Source organism: Tursiops truncatus, chromosome 13 (assembly GCF_011762595.2).
Source record: "Tursiops truncatus isolate mTurTru1 chromosome 13, mTurTru1.mat.Y, whole genome shotgun sequence".
Taxonomy (NCBI): Eukaryota; Metazoa; Chordata; class Mammalia; order Artiodactyla; family Delphinidae; genus Tursiops; species Tursiops truncatus.
The window spans coordinates 27300555-27317720 of record NC_047046.1 but is presented as its reverse complement, the minus strand read 5'-3'; the positions used below and the strand labels follow the sequence as shown (position 1 = coordinate 27317720).

General features: G+C 54.1%; 1 protein-coding gene across 1 annotated transcript in view; it reads left to right on the top strand.

Moving 5' to 3' along the window:
- Positions 1 to 17166, top strand: part of LDLRAD4 (low density lipoprotein receptor class A domain containing 4) — a 311826-nt gene that overhangs the window by 278118 nt on the left and 16542 nt on the right. The window contains 1 exon segment of the mRNA XM_019920721.3: positions 12898 to 13049. Within this exon segment, the coding sequence (XP_019776280.1) occupies positions 12898 to 13049 (152 nt within the window).

Sequence of the window (17166 nt, the reverse complement as noted above, 5' to 3'; positions counted from 1 at the left end):
TGGGGTCTAACTGCCCTGAATTTATCCACTATAAAGACTTCATACTGCTTTCCATTTTCTTCTGGGTTTGCAAGAGTAGCTGCTGTTCTCACAGGAGTAAAAGCCGTTTAGTAGGGAGTAGCTTAGCTGTTGTGAAAATCAATACTGCCATAAACGCAGAATAACAGTAATTTTTTTTTCCAATAGAGGGAAAAAGTACCATAGTAGCATCGACAGTGTGTAGGTAAACTCCATGGTCTGTTAATATAGGGGTAACGTTGCATGTTAGGAAACTATTTAGGGCTATTTAATTTAGACTGATTTATTTAATAAATGCTTAATCTGCCGTCAGCTTGCTAGCTCTGTCATGCTGCATGACATTTCTACAAAATGAGGGGCGTCAGGTGCTGTGGTCGGAGCACGTATAGGGCATTCACATTTCTATATAAGAACTTCTCTGTGTTGCAGTTTTTTAAGCACTAAGAATACATTAGTGAATTATTCCCTGCTATAGGCTGACATCCACAAATATCAAATAAACTATTACTGTGTTTTGAGTCTGCAGGAATATAAAGTTTGTGTTCTTTTAAAATCCTCATTCATGACTTTAAGTGTCGCAAACTTACTAAAATGTACTGTTTTGTTTTTTAAAGGCCAAATTCCAGGGCTTAAGTTTTATGTGGAAAATTTCATCTCAGGGCAGAATTTTACAGCGTAGTCATAAACCTCAGAGAACGGGAATTTGTAATGGACAGAGGCATCGACTCTTACTGGAGTCGTGTTAACAGGCATACGAGCCACGTAAGTGGCTCCAAGGGCCTCTGGCAACATGTAGAGATACAGAATCTTTAACATGGTTTTGCAAGTTAGTGCCTCAAAGGAATACAAGTAAGTCCACAGCGATCTGCTGACCTCCTCCGGTTAGTGTCAGGGCCCTTCGTTTGTGGTTGGGGAATTCTGAGCTCCCAGCCTGCCTCTCGGCAGCCCTTGAACCTTGGACAACATGCTCACCTCCCCGAGCCTCGCTCCTTCCCCTGTAAGGTGGGAATGAGGTGACGTGCCCTGCTTGAAAGTACCTAGAACTGAGCAGTGCCTCTTCCTGAAGGTTTACAGATGCTAATTTGCTATGCAGCCACGTAAAGACATTCCTAACTCTCCAGATGGTGTTTACCTGTGAAAGTCTCTGTGGGACACCCACGGGGTGTAGAACTTGGTGGGGACACAGGAGGCAGGGCCGAGACGCCCATGGTGAGTAAATGGGAAGATTGGACCAGGCTGGACGCCGACCCAGGTTCTCTGTGACAGAGATTCTGGCCTAGCAGAGCAGCTCTTTGCCACCCGAGATTTTCTCTGAAGCTTATGAGCTCTGAGGTAAAATCCCTGCCCTGTGCTGCCTCGTTTGGCGATTCAGGTCACTCCGCTTGTCATGTTTGGATCTTGGCTGGAAGCCAATGCCTGGAGCTTATTCAGTTCCTTAGATCAGCAGTTGTCTGCAGACAGAACCCAGGACGAGTCCACCCGACAGCGAATGCCTGCCTGTCAGTCACGTTCAAGGTCCATACGTTTCCTCCTAAGGACTGTCCACGTGGTGTGTATGTGTCACACGGATCAATGAATGGAGGACCTTTGCAGAGGGAACCTTGGGGATGAAGGCAGAGGCTTTGGTCCTGGTTGCCATCGCAGCCCCTCGTGAAAGTGTGTGTCTTAGGTGCCCCTTCCTGGCACCGTCTCCAGGGCCTCGCTGCACATAGGCAGCCTCAGGCAGCTCGGAGACATTTTGTCACATTAGTGAAATCAGCCCATCAGAGCACTCATTTTAAAGATGTACATGTACAGTGAGGAGGGAGGAAAGAGTTCTTGGCCGCGTGTGGTTTTACACTTTCCTGCTTGTGTGTTTGTGTTCAGCTGAGCACTTTCCCCACACCCTTCTCGCATGGGTGCTGCTGTGTTCTCTGAGTGAAGGGAGAAGAAATCCTGGCACCTGTCAGCTAAAAACCTGTTGTCAGGGTCAGCGGGAGTGAGTGACTGTTAGGGCCGGACTGCTGGATCAGGTCAGGCAGTCCTGCGTTCCTCCCGAAGCGTCCTCCTGAGGCCACTGCTTAAAAGGGCAGAGGAACAAAAGTGAGACCAGTTCCTGAGGCTTAGCCCTGCCAGTGTTCACTGAGGCCAAGGAGCGGGGCCAGGCCCGCATCAACCAGGCAGCGAGGCTCACAGGCCAGACCGGCCCTGCTGGGCTCCCCTCAGCCGGGCGCAGCCAGACAGCGTGCACCTGCTCTGGGGTGTGGGTGCCTGCCATCCATAAAGACAAGCCTGTTTAAGTGATTTTTAAACGATTAAACAAAATGCACAAGGAGCTTAATTTAGATAGACTCCCCTGCCTCCAAATGCCCCGTGGTGAGGAAGCCAGCCCAACAAGTGGGTGTGTAAAGGCAGAGGGGGCCCAGCAGCCACCAAAAATGAAAAAATGTTGATTGTTTTGATGCATGAAATATACATCTTAAATAATGTTAGGGCTTCCCTGGTGGCGCAGTGGTTGAGAGTCCGTCTGCCGATGCAGGTGACGTGGGTTCGTGCCCCAGTCCGGGAGGATCCCACATGCTGCGGAGCGGCTGGGCCCATGAGCCATGGCCGCTGAGCCTGCGTGTCCGGAGCCTGTGCTCCACAATGGGAGAGGCCACAACAGTGAGAGGCCCGCGTACCTCAAAAAAAATAATAATAATAAAAATAAATAAATAATGTTAAACCCCAAAGTGGACTCTTTGCAACCATTTCAACATGCAGTTATGTCCCTCAGCAAAGGACAGGTTTTCAGGTCTCAAGTTGATGAAACCCCTACTTTTCAAGAACCAATTCACTTGGGGTCTTATGAACGTCCCTGCCTGAGCTGACCAGAACTGCCGGCCAGGACCTCAGCTGCAGGGACGGGGAGGGTCCTCACCCAGCCTGTGACTGCGAAGAAATCAGGGAAAGTGTAACACAGGGAAGGGAGTTACGTTTTAGGATTTTTGCTCAAGAAAAGTCAGGCTGGGGCTTCCCTGGTGGCGCAGTTGTTGAGAGTCCTCCTGCCGATGCAGGGGATGCAGGTTCGTGCCCCGGTCCGGGAAGATCCCACATGCCGCAGAGTGGCTGGACCCGTGAGCCATGGCCGCTGCTGAGCCTGTGTGTCCGGAGCCTGTGCTCCGCAACAGGAGAGGCCACAACAGTGAGAGAGGCCTGTGTACCGCAAAAAAAAAAAAGAAAAGTCAGGCTGTGTTGAGTGGCACGTGCAAATGTGTACAACTGTTAATTTTCCTACTGAAATTCCCATTTGTTTTATCCACGTGAAATCTCTGAAAAGTCTTCTAGATGATCCTTTTGTACCTTCCCTGCCTGTCCCCCAGTAGTTAGAACAGAGGGGTGGTGTCTCTGGCCGACCCGGGACCGGTGGACATCAAGCCCCTGACGGCTGACCATGGGGCGGGGCCGACTCATTGTCCTGTTTCTCTGCTGGTTGTTCCAACAAAGTTTAGTTTTGCTTTGACCACACGTCCTATGGCCCACGTGCCATCGCTATTTACCCTAAATAAGGAAAACAGAGGCTCTTCTGGGCCCCGAGCAGTGCTTGTGGCGGCGTTACTGGGCGGGGGCTGGCCTGATGCCCTTTCCCCGCAGCCCCAGGGTAGCAGAACCACTGGAGGTATTTTCTGTGCATGAAACAAGCTGTCTAGACCCTGGGGAGAGGGAGAAGTCTCCTCCGGGGACAAGGTCTGCTCTTCTCATTACCTGTGGTTCTTGTAAAGTAACACTGGGTAGTAAGGAGAGTCCTCACTGTATCACTTCTCTGTGGTCTATTTGTGCTCCCTGAGGCGGGGGTGGGGGGTGGAGAAAGGAGAGAGAGAGAGAGACACACACGCGTGGCGGGGGGAGGGAGGAGGGGGTGGTGGGAGGCAGCCAGTGAGGGTTCCCTGCTGTGGCCCTGACTTTGCCAGCTGGGCTTCGGCTGCCAGAGCTTAGCCGCAGGGGCCTTACAGCTGCTCTCAGCGGCGAGCGGCCCTGGGGCACGAGGAGCCGGTTGGCCAGGCTCTGGGCTGCGGGAGGGATGCGTGCTCACGCAGCCAGGGGACCCAACTTGCCAAGGTTAGCGCTCCGTGGGCGCTCTCTCCACTTCTCCAACTCGGCGAGCTCCTAGCGGAGATCAAGGGCAGGAGTGTGGTATTTGACGGGCAGGTTCCCCCTTTTCTGCCATGTCTGGCCTGAGGGAGGTCAGGAGGCTGGTACAGGCGGGTCCTTGCTTTGTGTTGTCAGCCTGTCGCCGGGTGGTCAGCTGCCCCGGGGGGCGGGGCGCTCCGAGACCCTGACACCCTGCTTCCTGCCACAGTCCTGATTCCTGGGCGGCTGTTGATAATTGGTGGCCATGGCCTGTGGTTGGAGCCACAGTGCTTGAGTCTGGCACCCGGGCTGGGCGCCGATATGATGTGATGAGGTGAGGCGGGGACAGGTAGACAGCTCCCTCCCTGCCCGCCCGCCGGCTCCCACTGTAGCTCCGAGAGGCGAGGAGGCGGCCTGGAGCCGAAGGGATGCTTTCAGCCGGGGGTAGGGGGCTGCGTCAGGGCAGGACCCCCGGCAGAGGACTGATTATGTCCACTGAGCCCCTGGGCAATGGTACCCTGAAGGAAGCCCCATTTAAAAACCTGGTCTTGAAAAAAGGTACATTCCAGACCAGCCGGGGAGGCTGCTCTTGGGCTTGCGGTGGTTCTCAGAGTTTGGTCTGAGGACAGAGCTGAGAAGAGTAGAAACTCTTTCCCGAGAAGCTGGCGTCTGCCTGGAGGGTCTGTCGCCCTGGGAACCCTGCAGGGCGGGCCCACCTGAGGAAGGTGTGCTCTAGGCTCTTTGGTTCCTATAGTGGGAGGAGCGCAGTGCACACGGTTGTCAGTTTGGAGTTTTGTTTGTTCAGATGCTCTGTGCCTGAGGCTGAAACCTCCCCTGGAAATTCTGTCACTTGCTGCCACACGTGTGGGTACTGTTTTTTTCACCCTGACTCTTTGAAAACAGCATTTTAAAGGAAAGATGCATTTCTCAGGATGTGGGGGGTTATTGGGCAGTTTCTCAGGTCAGCAGTGCAGTAACAGCAGAGGTTAGGAAGGAGAACCGTGACCCTGACAGGGAGAGACGGACAGACAGATGGATGCCAGCTGGGGAGCCCTCAGACGCGACTGCTCTTAACCGTGAACGAGGCGGTGACTTGTGCAGCTGTGTTTCTTCCTGATACACTTTCCTAAATTAATGATGTGGGGGTGGAGGTGAGGGTGGATTTTAAGTGAACGCTGTGGAGGAAATTATGGTTTTATGTATGCATTTTCCCCTATTGATAGCAAAGGGATAGACGTTTAAAAGGTTTGTAATTGCTTAGTCCTCTTCTGTGTTTTCAGAAAATCCTGTCAATCATCTTTGATGGGAACATATTTAACTAAATTTCTTTCTGAAGAGATCATGAAGCTCTAGATTATAAAATGCATGAAGAGCTGTATTGGGTGCCTGTTTGGACCTCAGTAGATTAGAAAGATGCTCTTCTAGCTGGATGGACTCGCAGTGCAACTGTCACCGCCTGCCCGCTGGTGCGTCCATGTCCCCCAGCCTTGGCCTGGAGTCAGCAGGTGTGGTGCGGGCACACCTGCCCCAGAGGCCCTGTGCCATCCCTGTGCTCGGCTCCCCGCTCTCCTCCCACAGACAGTAGGTGTCATTTCCCACTTCTATTATCAGGCAAGACATTTTAGGTAAACATATGAATAGAAACAGTAACTTTTATTAACCGTGGGGGTCCCGCGGAGTAGTAACAGCATAGCGGGATGGCGGGATGGTGGTTACAGGTGAGAGGCTTTAGCAGAACCTGAGCAGCACGGAATTTGTCAGCGAGGGTTTGGTGGAGTGCGGTTCTGTGCCAACACTGTCCAGAGCAGGTGGCATTTCTTCCTCGCTTTGTCTGTCACAAGCCCTGAGGTGTGCTGCCTGCCGGGGACCCCACAACAGAGCGCGATGTGTCCCAGGGTCACTCCATGCTGGCGCTGGGCCGGAGCTGCAAGTCCGCTTTTAAGGGGCCGTGAGGGGGCGTCTGAAGGAAGCGGAAGCCAGGGTGGCACCGTAGCTGGGGTTTATGGGGGTGGCTCTTTGCCCCTTGTGTTGTTCTACTTGTCGTAGGATGGATGAGAATAGCCAGCCCACCCCAAGGAAAAGAAAATTCAAAGTATGGAATATAATCATCCTGAAGATGGCTCTTAACTGTTTTGCCTTCTGAACTTCAAACTGTGAAGTTATTCATATAACACAGGCTGAATTTCCCTCCTTGACCACAGTGTATAATGAGTATGAATTTTCATTCAGCCGCTAAGGTCTCCAAGAGTATTTTTATACTGAGTTCACAGACTTGAGGCAATTTTAGTCTGTAGACTCCACCCCCTGCTCCCACAGTCTTCCTGCCCCCCACTGCCCCATGTCTATAGGATCTGGGAAAGAATTCACTGGCCTTTAGGAACATCTAGCACTTTACAAGTGTCACAGAGCCATAAGAGTAAGACACCCCAAGGCTGTCATCACCACACCCATGCCCAGGGGGACAGGGCACAGTTCCTGTGCCCCAGTGGACACGGGGGCCTGGGAGAAGCCACCTGGAGGGTATCCCTGGGGTCTCCACGTCCCTGTAGGTTCCAGCACTTGGGGGAGCGATGGGGGTGCTGCCATGGGGGGTGGGGACAGCAACCCCAGGCCTTGTGACGTCACCATGTTTTGTGTGATGCCTCCTCTGAGTGAGGCCGAGGTGTCCGCCTGCCCCCCACCCCATTATCAGGGCTGTAAGGGCATAAACTATACATCTGGGGCTTCAGAGTAGTTGACTGTTGAGAAGAGGGCATGTGTGGAGGATGATGCGTTCATTGGGGGACAGGCCTCGTGGAATGGGGGGTCCACCCTCCTGAAAGCAAAAGCGAGTGTCGTGTTGGGAGCCTCAGGCAGCAGAGCCAGGCCCCGCGTTCTTTAAAAATAGCTCAGACACTCGTGCCTCTGGCAGAGTCAGCCCAGCTTCTCCCTGGACAATGTGCTTCTCTTGCTGCTGGAATTCTCCGCGCAGCCTGGAGTTTCTTGGAGACGTCTCCATAAAAATAGGGAGATGCCATCATCACCTTGTCCCTGTCACTGTGAGAGATGAAATCAGGGTCTGAGATGTCTTCCTGTGAACTTGAGACGCGATGCTGTAAAACCCCTGGTTGGGTGGCAGTGACTCATCACTACAGCATCATCAGGCTACAGCCCCTGGAAAGCAGGGGGCGTAAACATTTGACTTTGGTCTAAAAGTCTTCGGCCTGCTTTTTGGCTTCCTTCTGCTGATGTCGGTAGTTGTTGGAATCAAGAACTGCCCAGTGGGCTGTGTCCAGACTCCATTTTGAAAATTTGGAAACCCTGAGGGATCCTATTATTTTCTCAGAATGCTATGGTTCCTGTATACTTGTTTTAATAGTTCTTCCAGAATTCATTCTCTTCTTCCCCTGGCCTCCCCACCCTTCCTTTCCTTGTACCCCCATTGCACATCCCCTCCCCCGCCACATCCTGCGGGGCCGGGGTGCGGGCGGACAGGGCGGGAGAGGCAGCAGGGCCCCACCTGCCACACTTCTGTGTCACCTGGGCCCAGGGCTGGGTGCCCCCTTGGTTCTCGGGAAGCCGTGGTGAGCTCGAGTCTGTCCCATGGGTGCAGCTCTTCAGGGCCTGTTGGGAGTTCAGCGGGGGGCAGGTGACAGGCCTCACCGCACCTTCTACAGCGCTGTGCACAGCCGGCACCCTGGGCCTCCCGGGCTGGGGGGAAATTGGGGAGAAATGAATGCGGTGTGAGGTGGCGGGGGTGTGTGTGCGCCCGCGTGGGGAAACTGCTCCTGAGGAGGGCGGTGATCTCAGAGGACGCGGGGAGCCCTGACTGCAGTCCAGGGAGTGGCTGGGCTTCGGGCCCCAGAAGCCCCGCAACGTCTGTGGTTGAGACCAGAAGTGAGAAATCTGGAGACGGACACCGTGACGAACAGGTGTGCTGAATTTCATCCGATTCTTGCATTCAAAAGTGGGGAATGCAGGGCTTTGTTTTTGTTTTTTAATGTGAAGCTTCTTCTACTTGTTCTGTGGAAGTTATTTTCTTGAGAAGGTGTAAAATCAGGCCATTGGCGACAGAGCCACATCTGGGGGGCTGGTAAACACTTTGGGGCTGAGTGCCTCTGAGCCGTCTCCACAGCGGGGTGGCGGGAGGGGGAGGGGGGCTCAGGAATCGTGAAGGAAGAGGGGACAGGAGTCACTCATCTGTCACTGTTACTACAGAATGTATGTGGGGGTAGCAGCTGGCTTTGGGGGTCTCTGAGCCCCTTCCCACCTACCATCCCAGCTTCAGATGTCCTGCCATGTGTGGTCTTTACGTAGTTCGCCTTTTATGAGGTGTTTTTGGTAGGATGTTCCTGCTTAAAGTGAAGGAGGCCGTGGAAGGACAGGGGTGCCCACACACCCCCTGCTAAGCTCGGAGGGGCTGTTGGTAGCACAGGACCTGGGTCTGGATGACACCGTGCTTCTCCCCAGGAACCGTCTCTGTTTCCTCCAGTTTTCACTCTGGACCACTCTTGGGGGGGAGGGAGGGGGAGTATGTGTGGCCCCAAAGAGAGTAAAGCGTCGCACTTTCCAGTCATTAGCGTTTGAAAAAGCAGTCTGTTTTCATGGGCTGGTTCACCCAGAGTTCAAAGTGAAGGGCTTCTGTCACCCAGGGCTGCCGGCCTCAGCTAGTGGCACCCTGGGGGCCGGTTCCTGCCATCCTGTGCCCGGGCTCCCAGGAGCTGCTCTGAGCACATCTCGAGTCCCGGCGTTAGCATTTGTACTAGAGGGCCTGTCATCAGTCCGTGTGGACCACCCGTCCTCCAACTGTGGCCACAGGACCCCCAGGAACCCCAAGACCCTCCCAGGGGTCAGTGAGGCAGGACCTCCTCCTTGTACCTCAGCCACATGTCCCGCCGGTGCAGGTGAAGCAGAGGGGAGGCCACTGGGAGTAAAGAGGTGAGCACTGTGTAAAGTGTGGCAACGGGAAGTTATTTTGTTACATGTGTTAACATGTGGTGAGTTTATTTTTTAATGAATAAATATTTAACATCTTCAAGTTTTAATTTCAAATACGGTAAAGACTGGTAGACGTCATCCACACAGAGCTCTTTGGGGTAATTGGTCATGTTGGGGTACAGAGCAGCGCTGGGACCAAAGCCCTTGAGGGCAGCTGATCTCAGAGCAGGAGGGAGGGCCTGGGGAGGAAGCTCTGCCAGTCTGGACACGTGGGGGCGGGGGGGACACTTCTGGTGCTGGCGCCTCAGCAGGGACGCAGCAGGGCCCAGGGCACAGGGCACGCCGACCACAGCCTGAGAGCAGGTGGTTCCCTTTGAAAGAAAGGTGGGAGCTTCTATAACAGTTTCCCACAGCTGAAGTCTGTCTTACCCTTGTTTGTGCTGAACTTTTTAGTTTGATATTAGATCAGAAGATTCATGCCTATCAGACAACATAAAGGGTTCTACATGCTGTCTCAGACCAGAAGAAATAAAATCCAGAGCAAGTGAAGATCTGAACAGAAAAATCTTAGAAGAAAAATATTTTTAGAGTACTGGAGAGAAGACCTTCCTAATCAATGGGAAGCTTAGAAGCCATAAAGGAAAAAGATTGTGACAATATTTGATGACATAAAAATTAAAAAAATTTATATCATCTACAGAGAAACTCACACCAAAGTTTAAAGAAGTGACAGACCAGGAGAAAATATTTGCAACGCATGTAGCAGATAAAGATTTATAGCCATAATATGTAAAGACTGCTTACAAATAAAATAAATGAAAAAACTACAAATAAACTAATATGAAAAAGAAAAATACAAATTTACCAGTAATCATAGGGAAAGATCACAATCACTAGTAACCAGGGAAATACAAATTAAAACAAGATACGTGTTTTTGCCCATCAGATTAGTACACGTGGAAAGGACCGAGGGTCTGGGGCCATGAGGCAGGAGACACCCTGCCCTCTCCTTGACAAGAGGAGCATTTACAAGGTTGTATCAGTTTTTGGAATTTTTTCATAGGGATGCTTACAAATGTGGGTCACACACAATCTTTTGGTCACGGTAAAAAAAAAAACAAAACCCAACCACCTAACACCCATCGCTTGGAGAATGCAAGTCCCAGTGTTCTGTGTTTAGGAACTGGCAGCACCACAGGGGAATGATGTTGGTTCACGTATTTTCTTGTTTAAAGGTGTCTGTGATGTATTGAGTGGAAAAAAGAACAATATATTTGTACAGTGATTCCATTCATTAAGAAGAAGAAAGCCCTTATTCAACAGGCAACACACAGATACACACAACGGGTGAATTGTGCCCCGGACGGCGTGGGTGCGGGAGTCGCAGTGAGAGCTGCTGGCCTGTGCAGGGGAACTTATACATTATACACTATTTCCATCTATGTTCTTTGAATTTTAAAGAAGTCTTCATTATTTTTATAATAAAAATGCTTTTCAAATGAAACACATATATACCCCCAAATGTGCATAGAATTATGAAAATGTAATTTGATTGTTTTGCTGCAAATGGTCATCTGCATAGCCTTCTATATTCAGGAAGAGATGACCTAGAATGACATCCTCCCAGTGAAGAATTAACACGCAAAGATGTGTGCGGGGCCCCTCGTCGTAATCGTCATCCAAAAAGCAAAGCAGTTTTCTTAAGAAGAGGAAACATTTGTCAATTCCAGGGCACGATTTAACCTGAAAGGCAAGTTTTGAATACTCTGCTGTTCATTCACAAAATAAAAATAAAAGTTGGTAAAACAAAGCATTATTTTGGGTTCAGTCTTCATGCTGCATTAGTCGCCCTTGACTCCCTGCTTCCTATCTGCTTGTCCCTGGAGCAGGGGTCCGTGGGTTGGTGGCTCACCCTCCATTCATCTCCTGAGATGCCCCCTTGTGCTTGGCAGCCAGGGTGGGCCTCACCCCTGCCTGCAGGAGCCGTCCTCTAGGTGGGCACCTGTGCAGTGGGCTCCAGAGCCTGTCCTCAGTCCACCTCTTCATGATGACGCTGGGCCCACCCATGCCTGATGCCAGGAACACAAGGTGATGGAGGCAGGTCCCTCATCGCTTACGCACACAGCCTCATCCTGTGTCGCCGATGACGAGGTTTGGGGTCCAGATGCGTGGGCACCTTGTGACACAGGGTGTCCTGGACACGGGACAGTTGTCTGCAAAGGCAGGGGGTTGTGAAGACGTGTTTCTCCCTCACAGGTGTGTCACACACCCCATAGCGCATGAGGATAAATGAGGTCACGCTGGTATCTGTACTCCAGCTGCAAAGTCCCAGCCTAGACCTTCCGACAGAGAGTGATTTCAGTTTCCAGGAGACTCCACCTTGAAGATTCTGATCGTCCCTGGGAGGTACTTGGGTGGCTCCCTGGGGGCTCCCTCCCCAGAGGAAGTACAAGCACAATCTCCTGCCCATCAGTCACGAGGCCTCTGGGTGTCCAGAGCAGAAAACTATGGTGGGGAGCCCAACGTGTGGGCCCAGCGGCCCCGCCCCTCCTGCTGCTGGGGCTTTGCCTCCTGCACCTGCTCAGCCTCCAGCCAGGGGTGCGTCCAGCACACCCGCCTGGGCCCTGCTGCTCCCCACGGGGCGCTGTGGGGTCCTCAGGCCTCACACTCATCATCTGTTCTGCAGTGCACCCCCTCCCCTGCCTGGGGCCACTGGCCTTCCCGCCCAGTCCAGCAGGCATGTTTGTCAGTCTTTGTCCATCAGGTGTGCGGGGTGGAGGGCTGGGGTGGAGGATGGCTCCACAGGACAGGACACAGTGGGATCCAGGAAGACCCTCCCTCTACCCCAACAGGGTGGATGTGGGGCGGCACCCAGCCCCTGCCTGCATTGCGCAGGTGTGAGCCTGCACTTGAGAGCAGTGTACCCACTGGCCGGTGGCCTGAGCCCTGCTGCAGCAAGAGGGTGTGCCGTGCGTGCACATGTGTGTGTACGTGTGTGCACATTCGTGTGCCCGTGTCCACACGTGTGTGCATCCCAGGCAGCACCACCGCAGACAGGGCTGTCCCCCTCTTGCCCTTCCTGCACTGTGCCCGCCCCCTGCACAGCCACCTCCGCTCCAAGTGTGGGGAGAACAGGGCAGCATTCGGCCCGGTGGGAGCGGGAAGTCTGGACTGACCTTGGCCCTGGGCTCCGCTTCCCCTGAGAAGCCGAGGGCTGGCACCCTCTCCTCGAACTGCCCGTGAAGGTGCCCAGTGGGGAGCACGTGGTAGCGGTTTAGACAGGCTTCTGTAACGGTGTGGTCAGAACCCAGTGGTGCCACAGGACTGGAGACCATGGGGATGCGTCTCCTCAATCACCTCCCCTGGTGGGGCCTTCTCAGAGCGGAGCTGGGGCTCTTTGTCAGCGTGTTTTCCCTCCAGTGTGCTACATGGCCCCTGCGTGGAGGTGCTTTGGGAATCATACTTTCCACCCCCCTGGGGGTTGGGGGATCTGGCAGGGATGGGGCCCCAGAGCTTCTTGTGTCCCAGGAGATGGCACCCAGGAGCTGCCTGCCCTGGGGAAGGTCCCTGTGTGATGGCTGCCCATGCTGTGCACACGGGGCTGGACCTGGTGTCCTGTGTGATGCCGGCCCATCACGGCGCAGCCCTTCGGGAGGTCCCATGGGGCCAGTGGGACACGCTCGACCAGGCCCTTCTCAGGACAGAACCGCAAAGATGAGGTCTGTCCGTGCAGCCGGGCCTCCCTCCATCATCTGCTAGCCACACAGTGGGGCTCTCGGGCAGCAGGCCTGGGGGAAGTCGTTTCTGTCCCAGGAGGGTCTGGGGAGCAGGGTGGCCCTGGGCCTGGCTGACGCAGTCTCCTCTTCGTCACAGCGGAGCTGGAGTTCGCCCAGGTGGTCGTCGTGGTGGTGGTGGTCACGGTGATGGTCGTGGTTGTCGTCTGCCTGCTGAACCACTACAGAGTCTCCACCCGGTCCTTTATCCACCACCCGGGGCAGGGCCGGAGGCAGGACCGGCCGCAGCCGGTAAGTGTGGGCTGAGCGGGGCCGGGAGCCTGGGTGCAGGACGGCCCTGGGCTCAGCGTGTGAATCCCACACACAGAAAGCCCAGTCCGGGGGCCCGACCGTGAGGCCAGTCCCCCACCCCCACCCCCCAACACAGTCACCACTGCCTGGACGGCAGTCAGCACACTCATTTCTCCTGCTCTGAACTCTATGGACCGTGCAGTCCCTGCCCTTCCACATCTGGCTTCCTTCCCTCAGTGTCATACGTGTGAATTCCATCCATGCTGGGACATGGCCCAGGGTCAGCGACACATCCTGCATCCCCACCTACGCCCATGAGACGGGGGCTCAGCGGGGCAGGACAGGGAGGGGGTTGGACCCTCTGGGGCACAAGGGTGGGCAGGTTGTGTGGGCCTCACAGAACAGCAAGGCTCTTCAGGTTGGTTTTTTTAAAAAAAAAATTCCTAGCTACTTCCTGCCCTGAATCACCACCCTCTTCTGGGAAATAAAACACTGATATTCAGCTAAACTGCTCTATGATCTAACTCAGGAGCCCAGGGGCCATGGAAGGTTCAGATCCAAGCTGGCTTTGCTGTCTGTGGTTCCAGTGGCTGTCAGTGAGAGCTTGGGGACACTGAGTTTAAACAATTATATATTCTTGGCTTCTGTGGTGGATGGAGGAGGCTGAATCCCCAAGCGTGTTGGGACCAGGGCTGCCTGGTGACTGGCCTAGGGAGGCTGCCCTGAGTGTGGGGGCAGCTGTCCTGGGGTGACCCCCTCACACTTCATCGGGGCCAGAATCGCTCGGCCAGCCTTCGGGTCTGCTGTCCCCATGGGTAGAGCTGAGGTTTGCCCAGTGTCCTGTGTCCATGGCAGGCAGAGCTGGGGGGAAGGGTGAGGCTGCTATGTGCCGCCCCCAGACCCACAGGGACGAGATGGGTGCTGGGGGCTGCAGCTCAGCCCTGAGGAAGACGCTCTCTCCCTCTGGCTTCCCCTCATCCTCCGCCGTCCCCTCCCTGCTGTTTCCTCCGTGCGGCCCGGCCAGTGCAGGGCAGGTGTGTCCCGAGGCTTGGGTTTTCCTTCTGATAAAATGGGAGTGTGGATACTGCTCACCGAGGTTTCACGAACTCATGATGTACTTTTACACGGTGACCAGAGACAGTTTAGGCGCAGGCCGGACCTCCATTTCATGTCTAGTCCAGAGGAGAAGCCTCACTCTCCTGGACAGGGACATAGATCCAGATCCCAGGAGCACTAGAGGTCACTGCCTGGGAACGTGCCCCCCACCGGGCTGGGCTTCTTGCCTCCTAAGTACCTCCTCCTCCCTCTCGATTTCTAAAAGATGCTGCTTCCCTTCATCACGCTCTGGGAGAGCAGTGTGATCCTTTCTTTCATACTCATTGTTCCTGTCCAGGGGACCTTCGGCGATGTGGGGAGATGTTTTTGGCTGTCATAGCTTGGGGACGGTGTTGCAGGGATGCTCTGAACGTCCTCAGCTTATGGGGCGGCCCTGCCCTCCTCCCCGGGGGCCCTTCAGCGTGAGACGGGGATGCTGTTAATACACGTGGATCTCATGGCAGGCTCAGGGGCGTCAGCAGAGTGAAGAGAGCCCTTGCTGACAGCTCGGTGGGGGTGGGAGGTGTCCACAGGGAACCTGCCCCATCAGACGGTTTTGGTCTGGGCTCTGTGTTCCTTTGCTCACTGTCAATCAGTGGATATGAGCCTGGCACCCACCAGACAAGGAAGAAATGATGCAGCGAGCCCCAGCCTCTCCCCATCAGCAGCGCCCACCTGGCTTGGTGGTATTTTCTCAATCTAGGGGAGGCCAAGGGGTCTCCAGGGGCCATTTGTGTGGGGGGAGGGGTGTACATCAGGAGGCCGTAAACCGTAGAAGGGTGTGGGGTGGAGCAGCTTCAAGGTGCCCTTCTGGGTGGCCCCCTGCCCCGCTCCCAGCATCCAACCAGCCTCCTCCCGAGGGGCTTAAGAGGGGCAGGCTGCCCGTGGCCTCGTGTGGTTTGTGCTCTCCTAGGGAGAAGGTGGCCAAGGCTGGAGGTGCCTGGGGTCGCCGTTGTCAAGGTGGTTCCATGTCTGCTGTCAGAACATCCCAGGAGCTGCTGTGCCTGCTGTTTGGCAGCTGGTGGGTGTGGGGTGCCCCCTGCCGGCCTCACCGTGGATGAGCATCCATGGCTCTGAGCCTGTGCGTTGCTGGGACCCCCACACTTCTGGGGGCCTTTTGGCCCGTTTGTTCCAGAACTGTGTGAGGTCTCCACAACCATGTCAGTAAAAAGTGTGTTTATTTTAAACTGCTGTGAGAAGGGCTGGGCATCTAATTTGTCAGCTTCTAGGTGATCTGGCTTAACACTATTGGTTAAGGTTACTTTTATGTATTTCCTATGGAAGACTTGATAGTCAAGATGGAAAAATATAGGACAGTAATTGGGATTTTTTTTTTTTTTTTTTTTTTTTTTTGGCTGTGTCAGGTCTCAGTTGCAGCACACAGGGATCTTCGTTGCAGCACGCGGGCTTCTCTAGTTGTGACACGTGGGCTCTAGAGTACGCGGGCTCTATAGTTGTGGCTCACTGGCTTAGTTGCCCCACAGCATGTGGGATCTTAGTTCCCCGTCCAGGGATCGAACCCATGTTCCCTGTGTTGGAAGGCGGATTCTTAACCACTGGACCACCAGGGAAGTCCCTGGCCTTTGTTCTTGAGAAAGAGGCTGAACATGTAGATGTTCTGATGTGGTTGAGGAAACATGACTCCCTCTCTGCACTAATGGGCTTTCCCTGGTTCCCAGGGAGAGTCCTCTGGAAAAAGGTGGGTTGGACCAGTTGCCCCTTTGGGCCCAGCTTGCTTTGATTCGGGGGGTTTGCTTTGTGCCGTCACAGCCCCTTCCTCACGTGGCCCCTTGCCACCTCCATTGCCTGTGGGCGGACACACTTCTGTGCCAAGGGAGGGACGGATGGAGTCTGTGTTGGCCGAGGCCAGTCGGCCTGTATCACCACAGCGTCCCTGAGACGCCATTCCAGGGGAGGAGGGCGATGGGATGGACCGGCCCTGAATTTGGTGGAAGCAGCCACTTCTGGATGAAAATGAAAAAGAGTGATCCGCTTCAGTTAAGTTACGACAAAAGTAAATGCTTAAATAGTGGCAGCAGCAGTGAGTGGGTTTGTGATAAAAAGCCGTACGTGTTCTTTCTGAGGGAGCCTTGCCTTAGTGTTTAGAGCCTGGCTTATGTGAGTTCGGCACTTTGAGACTGTCTAGGTTTCTTTTCATCATCTTAGACCACCAAGTAATAGGAAAACAATAAAAGGGCATAAATATTCCAGACACAGCCCTGAGAGATGTTCACACACGTCGCTGGAGCCTTTCTTTCCCGAGCCAGGGGAGGCCCGCATGGCCTTTTCTGACAGCCTTGCCTGTAGGCCACCCCGCAGGGCCCACCAACCTGCCTGGACGGCAGGCAAGGCGGAGGTGGCCGCCCATCTACTAGGGACAGCAGAAGGATGGGAACGTTTTACTTAGTTTGAATCATATAAAATTGTGGGTGTTCAGCCATTTTGACCTATAAAAGCAGCAATTTCAATTTTAAAAATCAACAAAAGGAGTCACATCAGGCATTTTTCTTCATGACCAAATGCTACAGGAATTAAATCAATTGTAAAAGTGCGGTGCCCGGTGCCCGGCCTCCCTGGAGCCAGAGCAGTGCCTGGCGGGCAGTGGGTGCATCAGCCCCACGGGGAGGGACGGGTCTGTGGTGCAGAAACTCAGGTGTGGGGGAAGTCCGGCCCAAAGACCCTCCCTGCAGATGGCCAGACCTGGGCGAGGGTGTGGCCAGTGTGTGTTTGGTTCCCCCCGCAGGGTGTTTTGACAAAACTTGATCCAACTTGAAAAAACTGAGAGATTTCACGTAAAAATAGAAATTTACATCTTTCCTTGAAAAGTGAGCATATCAGCCACACTGGCCTGTATTCCCGCTTGGCTCCCCCAGGCCAGGGCTGCCAAGCAGCCTGTGCTCACCTTCCGCTGTGGTCCCAGCCCCTGCACGGGCCTCAGAGGTGGGCCGGTTTGCACAGAGGTGATTGTTTTTGGAGCAAACATTCTTCTGCATTCATGCCTCTACCACAAAGGTGAAAACAG